The 15408-nt window shown below is 33.9% G+C and overlaps 1 protein-coding gene across 7 annotated transcripts in view; it reads left to right on the forward strand.

Moving 5' to 3' along the window:
* The first annotated feature begins 2254 nt into the window (after window positions 1-2254).
* The window catches only part of LOC127723054 (PHD finger protein 3-like), a 75781-nt gene continuing 62627 nt past the window's right edge, over window positions 2255-15408 (forward strand). For 6 of the 7 annotated variants that reach the window (XM_052229482.1, XM_052229485.1, XM_052229487.1 and 3 more), the window contains exons 1-3: window positions 2255-2570; window positions 13947-14113; window positions 15003-15257. In XM_052229482.1, coding sequence (XP_052085442.1) covers window positions 13964-14113; window positions 15003-15257 — 405 coding nt within the window. In that variant the 5' untranslated portion in view covers window positions 2255-2570; window positions 13947-13963. The remainder of the gene's footprint in view (window positions 2571-13946; window positions 14114-15002; window positions 15258-15408) is intronic. The other variant, XM_052229486.1, reaches the window with a different exon arrangement.

Below are 15408 nucleotides of genomic sequence, written 5' to 3' on the forward strand. Positions count from 1 at the left end.
GACTGTGGACTTCCTCAGTAGTGATATGACGGGTTCTAACCATGCTTTTCAAGGTCTGAATCTTTTCTTGTATTGTTTTGGTGTTGACCAAAAGTGTTCCACATGGAACAATCCTAAAATTCCTTAAAAATGCCATCTGTTGTTTTGGAGTGCATGGGCTGGCATTTTGTTCGTTTTGGGGGTAGTCCAGAATTTCTTTTAATACAGTCAATACAATGTCACACAGTGAATCAGAACATGATGGGAAAATTATTTCCTTGATGTCTGTCCATACGGCCATTTGTTTGCCATCCTCATGAATGACTGGCATTTTCTGTATGTGCATTTCTGCCTGTGAAATGGATTGCCTTTTATTTTTTGTTTCTTTGGAACTGTTAAAGCTTACAATAGACGAAGTTGACTGAATACCATTCACCTCTACATTATTAGTTTTCATACCATTTTCTTCATTTTGAGTAGAACTATGCTCTCCATCCCTGTGTTCTGTTTTCAGTCCATTATCTTGCTGTGTTACAACTCCCTCCAACTCACTTTGCTGTTCTGTCATATGTTTAGGCTCATCTTGTGACAGCTGAATATTTACTCTGCGACACTTGGGGTTTGTCTGATTCCTGTTTACTCTAGTTCTGACATGGTCACCAGTTTTACCACTATTGCTATTAGATACTACCATTTTCGTATAATTAGCAATCTTTTCACCATTACTAAAAAGATAGGTAATGAAACCTGGTTAAAAAAAGCTTCTCTGTAATAGAACAAACTTGTAATCTTTATGTTAATGAGAAACAAGGCAGCTAATTTCAGAAAAGAATTATGTTTTGTTTACTCAATTGCAATTGACAAGTAAAATTATAAGCTATGTAAGAAATGAAAAGGATTAAAATCATTAAAAAAAACAGTTTTTTATCATTCAACATGTTCAAAAACATTCGTTTGATTTGGTGAATTATGCAAATGAGATAAACCATAAACAATGGTATCCTGGAGACACCATTGAAAAGCCCTTACATTTCTATTTATGCAAATGAGATGACCATTGATATGATGTGACCAGAAACTGGTATGAAATGGTACATCTTGCATGGTTCAGGTGCCTCAAACAGAAAGGGAAAGTTGCTGTGTTTATCAGAACTGCTAAATAAAAGAATTGCTCACTTCTTGAAAAATTTAATAAAAAAATAAAAATTGGTTTAGTTAACTAAGAAAAATGATAACATTGACTTTTACTTTTGTTTTTTTCCTGTATATTAATTTGATTAATTTATATAGCTAATTAATCTATAAAGGCACATTCCATCTATTATGATGAGATTTAAAATCTTTTAATAACTCACTTGGTTTTTTTTTTCAAATTATTATTAGCTTTAATTGATATAGGGAATCAGCCTTATGGAATTCTAACTACTTCAAATTTTCCATGTAGAAGTGACCTTATTTTCAGTGTTAGACCAAAAATATCCCCATTTCTGCCTGCTGTCTTTCCAAAACTTGACCCTGAAAACACTGATGACATCATAAATTTTTTATGACATCACTACATTTTTCAGTTTGTGACAGGTGCAACCATTTATCATGGCTATTAACATACACCTTATCGCTATTTGTCCGCCATTACTGAACATCACACAAGTTCCCGTAAAATTTTGACGTCATAATAGAAAATGTCTGACGCCACAATGGAAAAGTGATGTTTGATAATGACGTCAAAAGTGCGAGCAGGACACATTCTCGGGTCAAGCGGGAATAGCGATAAGGTGTATTGTGTACAAAATAAAAGGCAAATAAATGGATTTAAAAAATTTGTAATGGTTCTGTGGAACCCAGTGTCTCGCCTACTTTTGCTGTTGTACGTCTTTGTTTTCAAGTGTCACAGATTCTCAGGTCAAGTGTCAAAGATTCCCAAATAGTGATAAGGTTTATAGCCCCTCCCCCTGTGAGATCTAATTCACTGTAAATAAGCTACAGCTTATCTGAGACTATTAATAGTATTACAACACATGCATTTATATATCAATAGTAGCTCAGAGACATTGATGCAGTAGTAAACTGACTCATTGATTTGAGTAATCAAACATGATAACTTCCAACTAACTTATTTGGTTCTGATATGTAGGCTGCATTGTCGTCTATGAAAGTTAGACATGTTTCTTCCTTTGAAAATAAGTCGTTATTTCGGGAAATTACACGTGTGGTGACTTTCATAAACTCCCGCCAAATACTTTCGTCATGGAAAGTCTAGAGAGTACCGAAGGTCATATTTACAACTAAAATGCGATGCAAACAACCGTTTAGTTTACCAAGTAGTTAATTATAGATTTTAAAAAATTGAAGAATATTAATATTCTAATGAACATTTAGTTCTTTTAAAAGCATTATTCCTGATTTGAAAAGATACAGAGAGATTTGCAAGATTGAAAATAGAGGTCACGTGATAATCGAAAATGGCGACTGCATAATGTGGGAAGTTGTGTAAATGAATCAACTCTTTATTTGCAATATGACACGTTTACACGTTGTCGTTTGCATTTGGATTTGATCGGACTTTAATGTTTTATATTGTGATGAAAAAGGTTTGTATATGAAGTACCTTTAGTTGAAAGTTGTGTCCTAATTGCCGACAAAAGAGATTTCAGTAAGCCATGTGTTTTGACTGACCCTTGTTGTTTACAATAAAGTCTGCATTTTCCTCCAGAAAACATTTAGATCATGTTATAAGAGGCGACAAGCAATTAGATATTATAACACTAATTCACTGACTTTATTCAAATTATGCTTGTCATTGGAATTAATCTCTGATGCAACTCAATCAATTTCTAAAACTTAAATCTGAACCAAACATCCCACATCATGGCACATGGTTGGCAGTCTCAAATGCAGAGATTGTTGTCAGTGCTCTGAGTATGGGGATTGGACGACACAATATCCTTGATGCTTCTTCGAGATACAGCATTAGCCCCCTAGATAGGAAAGTAAAATGTCCCTTTGTTTTGTTTTTATTTTTTTTTACACATCATAAGAGGTTACGACCAGCATGACTAGTCACCCAAAACCCGAGCTTATGTGCCCACTACATACAATGTACCTGTCAACTGTATGGCTGTGTTTACACCACAAAGTCTATAATAATAATAATAAATTCTTTATTTAAAGAGGGTAAACAAGAATCTACTCTCGAGTACAGACAAACCTATGCATCTAGAAAAGTGTTAGGCATGGCTGGACCTAGATATATAAATGTTATATGTAGTTTATGTTTCAGAAAATTAAAAACTTATCTGCATGGATTTTGATGTGCATTTTTTTCCAGTCTGCAGAAGATAGCAAAATAAACTAACACTTGAGTTTCATTTGATACGGTCCACTCAGTTACACAGTGTAAATCTATTGTATGCAGGTATTTATTTTCCATCTATTGTCCATTTAAATCAATACAACTCACAACACTTATTATATGAGGGGAGCTACTCAAAACTCTTTCCCAACTTAGTTAATTTTGGCACCTTCTGCAGGATGAAAAAAAATGTATAGAATAGTTCCAGCCATGCTCTAAAACTTTTCAAGGTTGACAGGTTTGTCTGTACTCAGCGTGAAATTTGTGGTGTTAATACGTCCATATTTGCTATAAGGTTATGATGAACCTTAAGAGCTCACCCAAGATTTTTCTGTAGTTTCCTGGGTGATCAAATAACCTGTAATTTCGGCATTTGACCCGTTTTCAGTGGTCTTTTTGTCTCAAGACTTTTTGGTGGAAGAAGACTTCAAGTCTTCTGAAAGCCTTTACTGCCGGCTGTAAGATCATTGAACCGTTACCAGGTTGTATGCCGTATCCCTTTCTCATGTTTCTGCGTATTACAATTTCATAACAACTTCCGTGCCATTTCTTGACACCAAATTTTACACATGATTAAGCAACTGCATCATTTTCATTAATAAGTTAGGCTTGAAAAACAATCACTATCGTTAGTGTTATAGTTTATCATGTTTAATGTAGTAATATATACCCTTTTATTTATGTAAATTTTTAGATTTCCTCTCATCTTACATGAAGGTTATTTTTTAACTTGTAAGCGGATTTTTTTAATGTATATTTTTGTAGTACGCATGCGTGAATTTGGTATTGGGTCAGTTCGCCCTGTTTACATGTTCGCCCTTGGTCTGTTCATCCTGAGTTCTATCGCCTATAGAATACGTTCGCCCTGGGTTCCTTCTTCTTACTTTTATCAAGGATGTTTTATACGTCCTTGCGTTTGTTAAAAAATATTTAAATTAAGGGTATTCAAGTATAATAAACTTATTCAGATATTTATATGGTATAAATTCTCGAAATTCACGAAAACACCTGAAAAAAAATTAATTAAAAGTTGATGGCTTGTTTTGGAGCATTAATAGGTCATGATAATAATTCTCTGATTGTTGTAATAATTGTCTTTAGTAGATTAATGATTGGAATTATTGGAATAAAACAACTGGATTATTTGGGTTAATCTAAACCATGTTGGTTACACATCTGTGCATGTGCACAAATGGGAAATTTAATTGACAATTTGTGCATACGAAAGGTTCAAAATATTGATAAGTCAAGTATCTACGTGGAGAGTACGACTTCAAATCAATGATGCTTGAAAAAATACACGGATTGAGTTGTTCCGTCTACATTCAGATCTTTAATGCAATCAAGTCATATTCCAGTTTTAGACAACATGTGTTTCTTTAAACGAAAGTTAGAATATTTATTATGTTATGGCGATAATAAAGATTCGAGCGCACACGTGAATCTGCTGGTGTGTTACACATCAAACGATGCACTGTAAGTTGACAGAAATATCAATGAACAAACTAACGTCAGTTGATGGATTCCATTTCGAAAGTACGAAATGTCCCCAATGATTGCCTTTATTGCCTTACGATTCAAAATTTTATAAGTGATAAAAAATGGGATCTTAACAACTAAATAGTTCAGCTCTTTACAGTTATTCGTCATTTAGATACGCCCATTATCGAGGCTCGAATACAGAACCAGTTTGAAATGCTATTAAGTGCCAAAAACACAATTCTTGGCCTGACACATACATGTATCTGCATTGGATATATTTAGAATTTTTCAATATATGTTTATAATGAAAACCGTAGTTTAAGCAAAATTGACTAAAATCTTGGTAGCCAGTTTTTTTTAAGGTCAACTATCTACCTTTGACAGAAAACTTTCAAGTGAAACCTAATCAATTACTGTTATGATTGCTTGGCGAAGTTGCATTGCTACGAGTTGACCATGCTTAGACGAATGTATGGAATCTAGTTATAGAAAATTTTAATTTGAATCAACGGTATTTGCAGATTTTTATGTTAAGTACAAATGTATAGTGAGTTTTGGTTGAGTTCAGAAAAAAATATGTCAAAAGCAATAATGGGACAAAGCAGGCTGGGTTGGTGGGGCTGCTTTTATGGTAATTCAAGTTACCTTTTATGCATCTTCTTCAACCTCAAAGCAATCAGCTCTTTGATTAAGTTTTATCGTGATTTTCTTTTGACATGTTTGAAATACCAGCAAATTTGTATATTTCAAAGATGTTTGACAACTAAATCGAGTTACTCCCCCTATTTTGCCACACTATATACATTGTTCTTGTAAAATTGATGTTTCTTTGTAAAAAGATTTAATTCTAAGGCAAATTGAATGCAAAGAATTTAAGAATATTACTTAAGTTAAATGATTTTTACTTTCGTAGGACAATTTAAAAATTAATATTTTGAAATAACTTTTTCATCTCTACGTCTTGAAAATGCTTAAACTTTAAATTATATTATCTAATACATGTATAAGCTATTATAATTAGAATATGAAGAAAACTATAAAGAGTTTCTTCATGTTCTTTGCTATATCAAACCATGAAACAAAAAGGTTATTACAATATAAAGAAAAGCTATAAAGAGTTTCTTCATGTTCTTTGCTATATCAAACCATGAAACAAAAAGGTTATTACAATATAAAGAAAAGCTATAAAGAGTTTCTTCATGTTCTTTGCTATATCAAACCATGAAACAAAAGGTTATCATGGTTATGGGTTGATTTAAAGCAGTGTGAATGAAACAATAAGAGGGGGTATGGCTTAAATTGATAATATAATAAATTTATATTTCAATGATTTAACAAATGATTAATAAATGCAACAGTCAGGGGTACTACTTAAACAAGTGATTTCATTATCACCTATTTCAGTGATTTGATGAATTCAGTTATCACCTTTTTAAGAGATTTTGGTGTTTCCTTTGATCTTCAAATGCTAATTTCACTGATTTTCCATATTTTGACAAACTTTTCTATAATTTTCCTACATAGAACCATGGAAGTAATATTGAAAGGAATAAAAACAACGTCAGTTCAAAGGTTTCATCTGCGTTACCGCCTATCTTTCGATTACTCGTTAATCAGTTTACGATATGGAATGGTACATTTTGGTAGTTGATTCTCCGTATGTGATCGATCAAATCACTGACACTTTTCGGTCGTTTTCGTGTTCACGGAAAATTACGAACAGACAAGTTGTTGTCGTATATACGTCCAAAGTAACCTGAATAGTCCACTCGTTACATTCCGCTGATGTACGCTGCCGAATAGAGTAATTTGTTCAATGTTGATTTTAGTATAATTTTCCTATTTCTGTTTATTTCAATCTTAAAAACTGGAGAACATGGGTGGATCGTTTTTAAATTTTAATATTTACAGACAGTTAAGACGCCATTTCTTAAAAATTTAAGAATATGATTGTACAAAAATATGTTTGGACCCCCTTTTATTAAATATGAATAATCCAAGTCATGCGTGTAAACCAGTCAATTAAAATATTCACAAACGTTTCTATTCTTTAAACTAATTGGTATAAATGAATTTGCGGTTAGGCAGATAGGGTCAAGCTCATTTTGTCTGTTTGTTTTTATTTTTGCTGTAGCGTGTTATATTAACTGTATTAAAACATTTTTTTAAAATAGATATTTACGAACTTATTATCCTGATTTTAGTTGTCCAGTTTCAATAATGTAATCAATGACATTTATTACATATACATAAATTCAAAATACTTGAAAGTAAATATCCTTTTTTAAATCTCGATAAACTTTGCACAATTCGATAGTAAAAAAATCTATGTCTTCATATATTTGTCTTCATTATTTTGTTAAACATCATGTGAAACCTGATCGCTTCGTCAGTATTACCTGTTTTACTCGGGATTCGCTTTCAATCGGAAAATACTTTTAGATCAGTTTAAAATGAACGGTAAAAAGCAAAAATATGCAAAAATAAATACAATTTTCCATGTTTAACTGCTGTAGTGTAAACAATTCTCGTCCATTTTTCAATTTTTTTACATCATTCGATCATCCGCGGTATCACAGATAGTAACCAAAGGGGTCTTGGCGCTGAGACTATAATTGGATAAAATCATATGACTTTAGTACAGAGCTGTGCATGCCATTAATACATGCTAATTAGTCGTTGTTATTCCTTTCAATATTACTTCCATGATAGAACTAATTATCCCTTTCTTTTGTATATCAATTTCACCCGTGTGCTTGGACAGTAAGTTAGTGGGCTAAAGCTTTTAAAAGTACCCTTGGGAATTTTTCTATAATCAAATATCATTAACTACTCTTACTGTATCAGACAAAGATCAACAATATTAGGTAACCTGATTGGTTTTCTTTAGAGTTATAATGATCTACTTCAAGGTATGTCCTGATCTACAAATTATCCCAGTTTTTGCATATTTTCAATAAACTGTAAAAACTGACAGGCTAATCAAGCAAAAGACAATTTCTGCATGTACATAGTTTGTTTTTTCAATGGAATTTTTGTCTTTTTATACGACCGCAAAAAAATTTTTGTGGTCGTATATTGGTATGACGTTGGTGTCGTCGTCGTCGTCCGAAAAAAACACATTGGTTTTCGCACTCTAACTTTAGTTTAAGTGAATGGATCTCTATGAAATTTTATCATAAGGTTCAATACCACAAAAGGAAGGTTGGGATTGATTTTGGGGGTTATGGTACCAACAGTAAAGGAATTAGGGGCCAAAAAGGGGCCAAAAATAAGCATTTTTGTAACTTCCAGACATAACTTGTGTGTTAGTGTATGGATCTCTCTGACATTGTACCACAAGGTTTTATATCACAAAAGGAATGCTGGGATTGATTTTGGGGGTAATTGCCTCAAAATTTTAGGAATAAGGGGCCAAAAAAGGGACAAAAAACAAGCATTTTTCTAGTTTCATGACAATAACTTGTGTGTAAGTGTATGGATCTTTCTGAAATTATACTACAAGGTTCCATATCACAAAGGGAAAGCTGGAATTGAGTTTGGGGGTAATTGTGGAAACGTTTAGGAATTGGGGGCCAAAAAGGACCAAAAATAAGCATTTTTCTAGTTTCCAGACAATAACTTGTGTTCAAGTGTATGGATCTCTCTGAAATTGTACTGCAAGGTACCATACCACAAAGGGAAGGCTGTGATTGATGATGGGGGTAATTGCCTCAATATTTTAGGAATTAGGGGCCAAAAAGGGGCAAAAAACAAGCATTTTTCTAGTTTCAGGACAATAACTTGTGTGTAAGTGTGTGGATCTTTCTGAAATTGTACTTCAAGGTTCCATATCACAAAGGGAAAGCTGGGTTTGAGTTTGGGGGTAATTGCCCTAAACGTTTTGGAATTTGGGGCCAAAAAGGGGCCAAAAAACACATTTTTCTAGTTTCCAGACAATAACTTGTGTTCAAGTGTATGGATCTCTCTGAAATTGTACTGCAAGGTACCATACCACAAAGGGAAGGCTGGGATTGAGTTTGGGGGTGATGAATCATAAGGGGGTTCAAAAAATTTGGGGGGGGGATTTTTTTTTTTTTTCCTTTTTTTTCTTTTTTTCCTTTTTTTTTCTTTTAAAATTTTCCATTTTAAGTTGGTTATTTCTGATTTATATTTAAAAGCAAATAATAATGATATGGTAGGAGATAAACACCAAACAGGAAGTGTAAATTATTATATAATAAGTATTGTGCAATAGCAAGAAATTTTCAATTGCACAGTATTGCACAATAGCAAGAAATCTTCAATTGCACAGTATTGCGCAATAGCAAGAAATCTTCAATTGCACAGTATTGCGCAATAGCAAGAAATATCCAATAGCACAATATTGCGCAATAGCAAGAAATTGTCAATTGTACAGTATTGCGCAATAGCAAGAAATATTTAATTGCACAGTATTGTGCAAAAGAAGATACTTCGTATAAATTGCTTATTTCTTGACCAATTTCAATGGGGTTTTATACTTGAATTCTTGGGGTTCTTTAATATGCTGAATCTAACCGTGTATTTAGTTTTTGGATTTTGGGCCCCATTTTTAAATTGGTCCACATTGAGGTCCAACGGGTCTAAAATTAAACTTTCATTGATTTCATCAAAAATTGAATTATTGGGGTTCTTTGATATGCCGAATCTAACCGTGTATTTAGATTCTTAATTTTTGGTTCCGTTTTCAAATTGGTCTACATTAAGGTCCAAAGGGTCCAAAATTAAACTTAGTTTGATTTTAACAAAAATTGAATTCTTAGGGTTCTTTGATATTCTAAACATGTATTTAGATTTTTGATTATGGGCCCAGTTTTCAAGTTGGTCCAAATCGGGGTCCAAAATTAAACTTTGTTTGATTTCAACAAAAATTGAATATATGGGGTTCTTTGATATGCTGAATCTAACCATGTATTTAGATTTTTGATTTTTGGGCCCCGTTATCAACTTTGTCCACATTGAGGTCAAAAGGGTCCAAAATTAAACTTTGTTTGATTTCAACAAAAATTGAATTCTTGGGGTTCTTTGATATGCTGAATCTAACCATGTATTTAGATTTTGGATATTGGACCATAATAGGTGAATGTCCAATTTAAAATTTTTAAGTTCTTAGACCACATTCATTCTGTGTTAGAAACCTATGCTGTGTCAAATATTTAATCACAATCCAAATGCAAAGCTGTATCAAGCTTGAATGTTGTGTCCATACTTGCCCCAACTGTTCAGGGTTTTACCTCTGCGGTCGTATCAAGCTGCGCCCTGCGGAGCATTTTATTTACCAATATCAAGAAAATGTTATAAACACTTGTTGAAGTGATTACATTTTAACTTCTCAAATTACTCGTTTCAGTGATTTTAAAAGTCTGTGTCTATTTTTGTCGAGCCTGCGACTTTTGTCACAGAAAGCTCGACATAGGGATAGTGATCCGGAGGCTCCGGCGGCTACGGCGGAGGCGGCGTTAGCTAACTTCTTAAAAGCTTTATATTTTAGAAGGTGGAAGATCTGGATGATTCATACTTTGTTTATGGATGCCTCATGTTACGAAGTTTCCGTCAGTTACATGTCTAATGTCCTTGACCTCATTTTCATGGTTCAGTGCACGTGACTACTTGAAAAAAAAGTTAAGATTTTTTGTAATGTTAAATTCTCTCTTATTATAAGTAATAGGATAACTATATTTGGTATGTGCGTACCTTGCAAGGTCCTCATGCCTGTCAGACAGTTTTCACTTGACCTCGACCTCATTTCATGGATCAGTGAACAAGGTTAAGTTTTGGTGGTCAAGTCCATATCTCAGATACTATAAGCAATAGGTCTAGTATATTCGGTGTATGGAAGGACTGTAAGGTGTACATGTCTAACTGGCAGGTGTCATCTGACCTTGACCTCATTTTCATGGTTCAATGGTTATAGTTAAGTTTTTGTGTTTTGGTCTGTTTTTCTCATACTGTATGCAATAGGTCTACTATATTTGGTGTATGGAATGATTGTAAGGTGTACATGTCTAGCTGGCAGGTGTCATCTGACCTTGACCTCATTTTCATGGTTCAGTGGTCAAAGTTAAGTTTTTGAGTTTTGGTCTTTTTTTCTTATACTATATGCAATAGTTTACCTATATTTGGTGTATGGAAATATTTTATGATCTTTATGTCAGTCACACAGGTTTTATTTGACCTTGACCTCATTTTCAAGGTTCATTGCTCAGTGTTTAGTTTACCTGGGTAATGTTAAGTTTATGTGACAGTTGTAATAAAGCTTTATATTTAGGACTATCAACATAATATCAATGATTAGTAAAGAAGGCGAGACATTTCAGCGTGTGCATTCTTGTTGTGAAGATTTTTAATATTTCACAGCCAAAATCACTTGAAGAAGTGATTCTGAAATCACTTGTTTAAGTAGTACCCCTGACTACATGCAATGAAAAGATTAAATTAAATTTTTTAATTATTTTCAGTAAGTTTTTTAAACATGTGAACATGAAAAAATGTCCCCTAAATACATAAAATTCAGCTGAAAAAAGTTTCAGTTTGACCTGAGATTTTCTTCTTTAATGCAGGTCATGACCTGCATTTTCATTTTCAGAGGTTGACAGGTATGCACTTAGACTTGTGCAAGCAACATGGTTCTGTCAATTTTTATACGACCGCAAAAAAAACGGCTGCAAAAAAAATTTGCGGTTGTATATTGGTATGACGTTGGCGTTGTCGTCGTCCGAAGACACATTGGTTTTCACATTCTAACTTTAGTTTAAGTGAATGGATCTCTATGAAATTTGATCATAAGGTTCAATACCACAAAAGGAAGGTTGGGATTGATTTTGGGGGTTATGGTACCAACAGTTAAGGAATTAGGGGCCAAAAAGGGACCAAAAATAAGCATTTTTGTAACTTCCAAACATAACTTGTGTGTTAGTGTATGGATCTCTCTGACATTGTACCACAAGGTTTCATATCACAAAGGGAATGCTGGGATTGATTTTGGGGGCAATTGCCTCAAAATTTTAGGAATTAGGGGCCAAAAAAGGGGCAAAAAACAAGCATTATTCTAGTTTCATGACAATAACTTGTGTGTAAGTGTATGGATCTTTCTGAAATTGTACTACAAGGTTCCATATCACAAAGGGAAAGCTGGAATTGAGTTTGGGGGTAATTGCCCAAAACGTTTAGGAATAAGGGGCCAAAAATAAGCATTTTTCTAGTTTCCAGACAATAACTTGTGTTCAAGTGTATGGATCTCTCTGAAATTGTACTGCAAGGTACCATACCACAAAGGGAAGGCTGGGATTGATTTTGGGGATAATTGCCTCAAAATTTTAGGAATTAGGGGCCAAAAAAGGGCAAAAAACAAGCATTTTTCTAGTTTCAGGACAATAACTTGTGTGTAAGTGTATGGATCTTTATGAAATTGTACTACAAGGTTCCATATCACAAAGCATGCAAAGGGAAAGCTGGGTGTAAGTTTGGGGGTAATTACCCTAAATGTTTAGGAATTTGGGGCCAAAAAACAAGCATTTTTCTAGTTTCCAGACAATAACTTGTGTTCAAGTGTATGTATCTCTCTGAAATTGTACTGCAAGGAACCATACCACAAAGGGAAGGCTGGGATTGAGTTTGGGGGTGATGAATCATAAGGGGTTTCAAAAAATTGGGGGGGGGATTTTTTTTTTTTATGTTTCTTAACAAGAGGTCATATCTCTTTGGTCAAAATATAACAAAGTTGTGCCTTGATGACCTACATGTAAACATGTTTCGCTATTCAAGACTTCTGTAAATATAGTAGTTTCTGAGATTATCCCTTAACAAGGTATAAGGTCAAGGTCAACCTACAAATTTGACCCTGAGGCATTTTTAAGGTGTCATGAAATGATGATCATTGGTAAAGGTCCTAGGTGTCTACGACTTACCATTTATGAGTTTAAGTGACCAACCGACATAGGTTAATTTTCAAAGGGGCATAAACGTATAGAAAGTGTGAACCTGAAGGCAACATGTCTTATGGCAATGTATGGTTACAGAGATAAAACTTACATGTACAAGTACATAAGACTTACTTTAAAAAGAAAATCTTTATCATGTTTATTTTATCCAAATCTTCAGAAAAAATTTAAATGCCATTGAATTGTTTTTCTGGATATACCTTTTACCATAAACTCTCATGCTGTTCTGATATTGAATTATTGTCTTCCCATACTTTCTTTTGCTGAAAGCTTTTCTGTATGACCTTACCTGAATCTTGACACCTTATGTGATCGCATAGGGGAAGCTCAAAGGGAAAACTGATGTAAAAAGAGTAAATTAAAGTGGTAGGAACAGAGCAGTTTATTTGTACAGATTGTTCAGAAATAAAGGTTTTTTTTTGTATGTGCAAAACATCACTCAAACAGCTGTGTGAATGCAGGCACAGGCTTTAAATTATTGAAATATTTTCTGTGGGAGGCGGATGCTCCCATACCCCCCTAGCAGATTGCATCGCTTTGCTACCTCACACTACTGACACATGTATCCTAAAATACCGACAAAAAGGATGCTGACTTCTGAACGCGTACAAAATGGATAAACAGCCTTGTTGGAAGACAGTCTGCACCATTAGCATGATTAGCCACTAGTCCGATGCCCCAGACTAGTAAAATTTGATTCTGACTAGTAGGTATTTGAAAAATTTTGTTGAGACACCTAAAAAAATATAGGAATATTGGTCTTCTGACTAGTAGTTGGAAAAGATTTTGGTGTAGACTGCCCAAGATATGAAAGAAAACAAAATTTTAATACATCAAATCATTTAACAACTCTTACGACAAAGTTTTAAGTCACTCATCAGTGACACAAAGCAGTTGGAAAACCATAACAAAAATATAGATGAAGACCAGCAAATATAGCTTGACTCATCAGATCAGAACTAAGTATAAAAACAAACAGTAAAAAGACACTAAGTACCAATCCCAAGAGCAAAGGCTGGTAGCATGGTTTGAAGAAAAATATTTTTTGCTTAAAAAATGTTCAATAGGATTTAGGGATACTTAACTTCTTATGTATTTCAAAATAAATGGAATGTATATATAACATGTATAAGGTTGTTATGCTTTAATGATTTTTTTTGTCTCGTTTTTAGAAAAACTCCATTGTGTGATGTCTACTGAATCCAGCCAGACGTCAGAGCGAGTCATTACTATAGTTCAAAGTTCACTTCCTGTAACTTCAGCAACAGCTTTGGATGTAGATCCCAGTGATGTGGAGCACATTGGCGAAATACCATTAGATGGTCTACATGGTCTAGGTGTAGGTATAAATATACCATTAGAGGGTCTACATGGTCTAGGTATAGGTATAAATACCATTAGAGGGTCTACATGGTCTAGGTGTCGGTATAAATACCATTAGAGGGTCTACATGGTCTAGGTGTCAGTATTAATACCATTAGATGGTCTACATGGTCTAGGTGTCGGTATAAATACCATTAGAGGGTCTACATGGTCTAGGTGTCGGTATAAATACCATTAGAGGGTCTACATGGTCTAGGTGTCGGTATAAATACCATTAGAGGGTCTACATGGTCTAGGTGTCGGTATAAATACCATTAGAGGGTCTACATGGTCTAGGTGTCGGAATAAATACCATTAGAGGGTCTACATGGTCTAGGTGTCGGTATAAATACCATTAGAGGGTCTACATGGTCTAGGTGTAGGTATAAATAAAGGCTGGAATTATTTATAAAATTGTTATGTCAATCCACATATTGATAGTTTTTCATCGGAGTAAAGAGTTCGACATGTGGTCCAAAAATTGCATATTATTGGTTTAATTTATTTTTCATGTATTGGAGAAAAATCAAATTTTTGTGGATATTTTTTTGTGGGTTCTATCAAATCTATAGAGGTTTCTATATGAAATTTGCATTTTGTTGAAACTACAATTTTCTGACAAAAACCATACATGTAGTTGCAAGAGGTTGGAAGTTATATAGTCATGTTAATGTCATACATCGTTTCATATTTTGAATGATCTGTGATCACTTATTGAACTATCAATTATATATATATATATATATATATATATATATACATGATACAATGAATATATATATGTATTGTAAAGAGGAACAGCGGAAGTAAAGAAAATCTTCAGTTTGTTTCACCAACTTTAATATGGATCTTGGAATTTTTTACAGCAAGAAAAGAATCCTTTCAGCAGTTTTTCTGAGGAACATCTGAGTCGACTCGATGATTTCCTGTCCACCGAAGAGGCTCAGAAGATCCTACAACAGACCACTGTAGAACCTTACAACAACACAGGTCAGAGGTCAGGGTCACCTGAAAGTGACACAGATGTGATAGGAAATCAGCCGGAGGACTTGATAAACATATTTGACGTGAGTCATTTTGATCAGTCAGAGCATGTTCATAGTCCTATCATTGTGAAGCAGGTAGGAAGTTGTCTATATAAAACCAAGGCATTTATCTTATTATTTTGTGCAGTCCACTTTTTATTTTACTTCGTGGCATTATAACATTATTATTATCCCTTTCACTAGAATTTTCTGAACACAAGCTTAAGAGGGACCATTATACCTTTGT

The sequence above is a fragment of the Mytilus californianus genome, unplaced genomic scaffold (assembly GCF_021869535.1).
Source record: "Mytilus californianus isolate M0D057914Y unplaced genomic scaffold, xbMytCali1.0.p SCAF_13, whole genome shotgun sequence".
Lineage (NCBI taxonomy): Eukaryota > Metazoa > Mollusca > Bivalvia > Mytilida > Mytilidae > Mytilus > Mytilus californianus.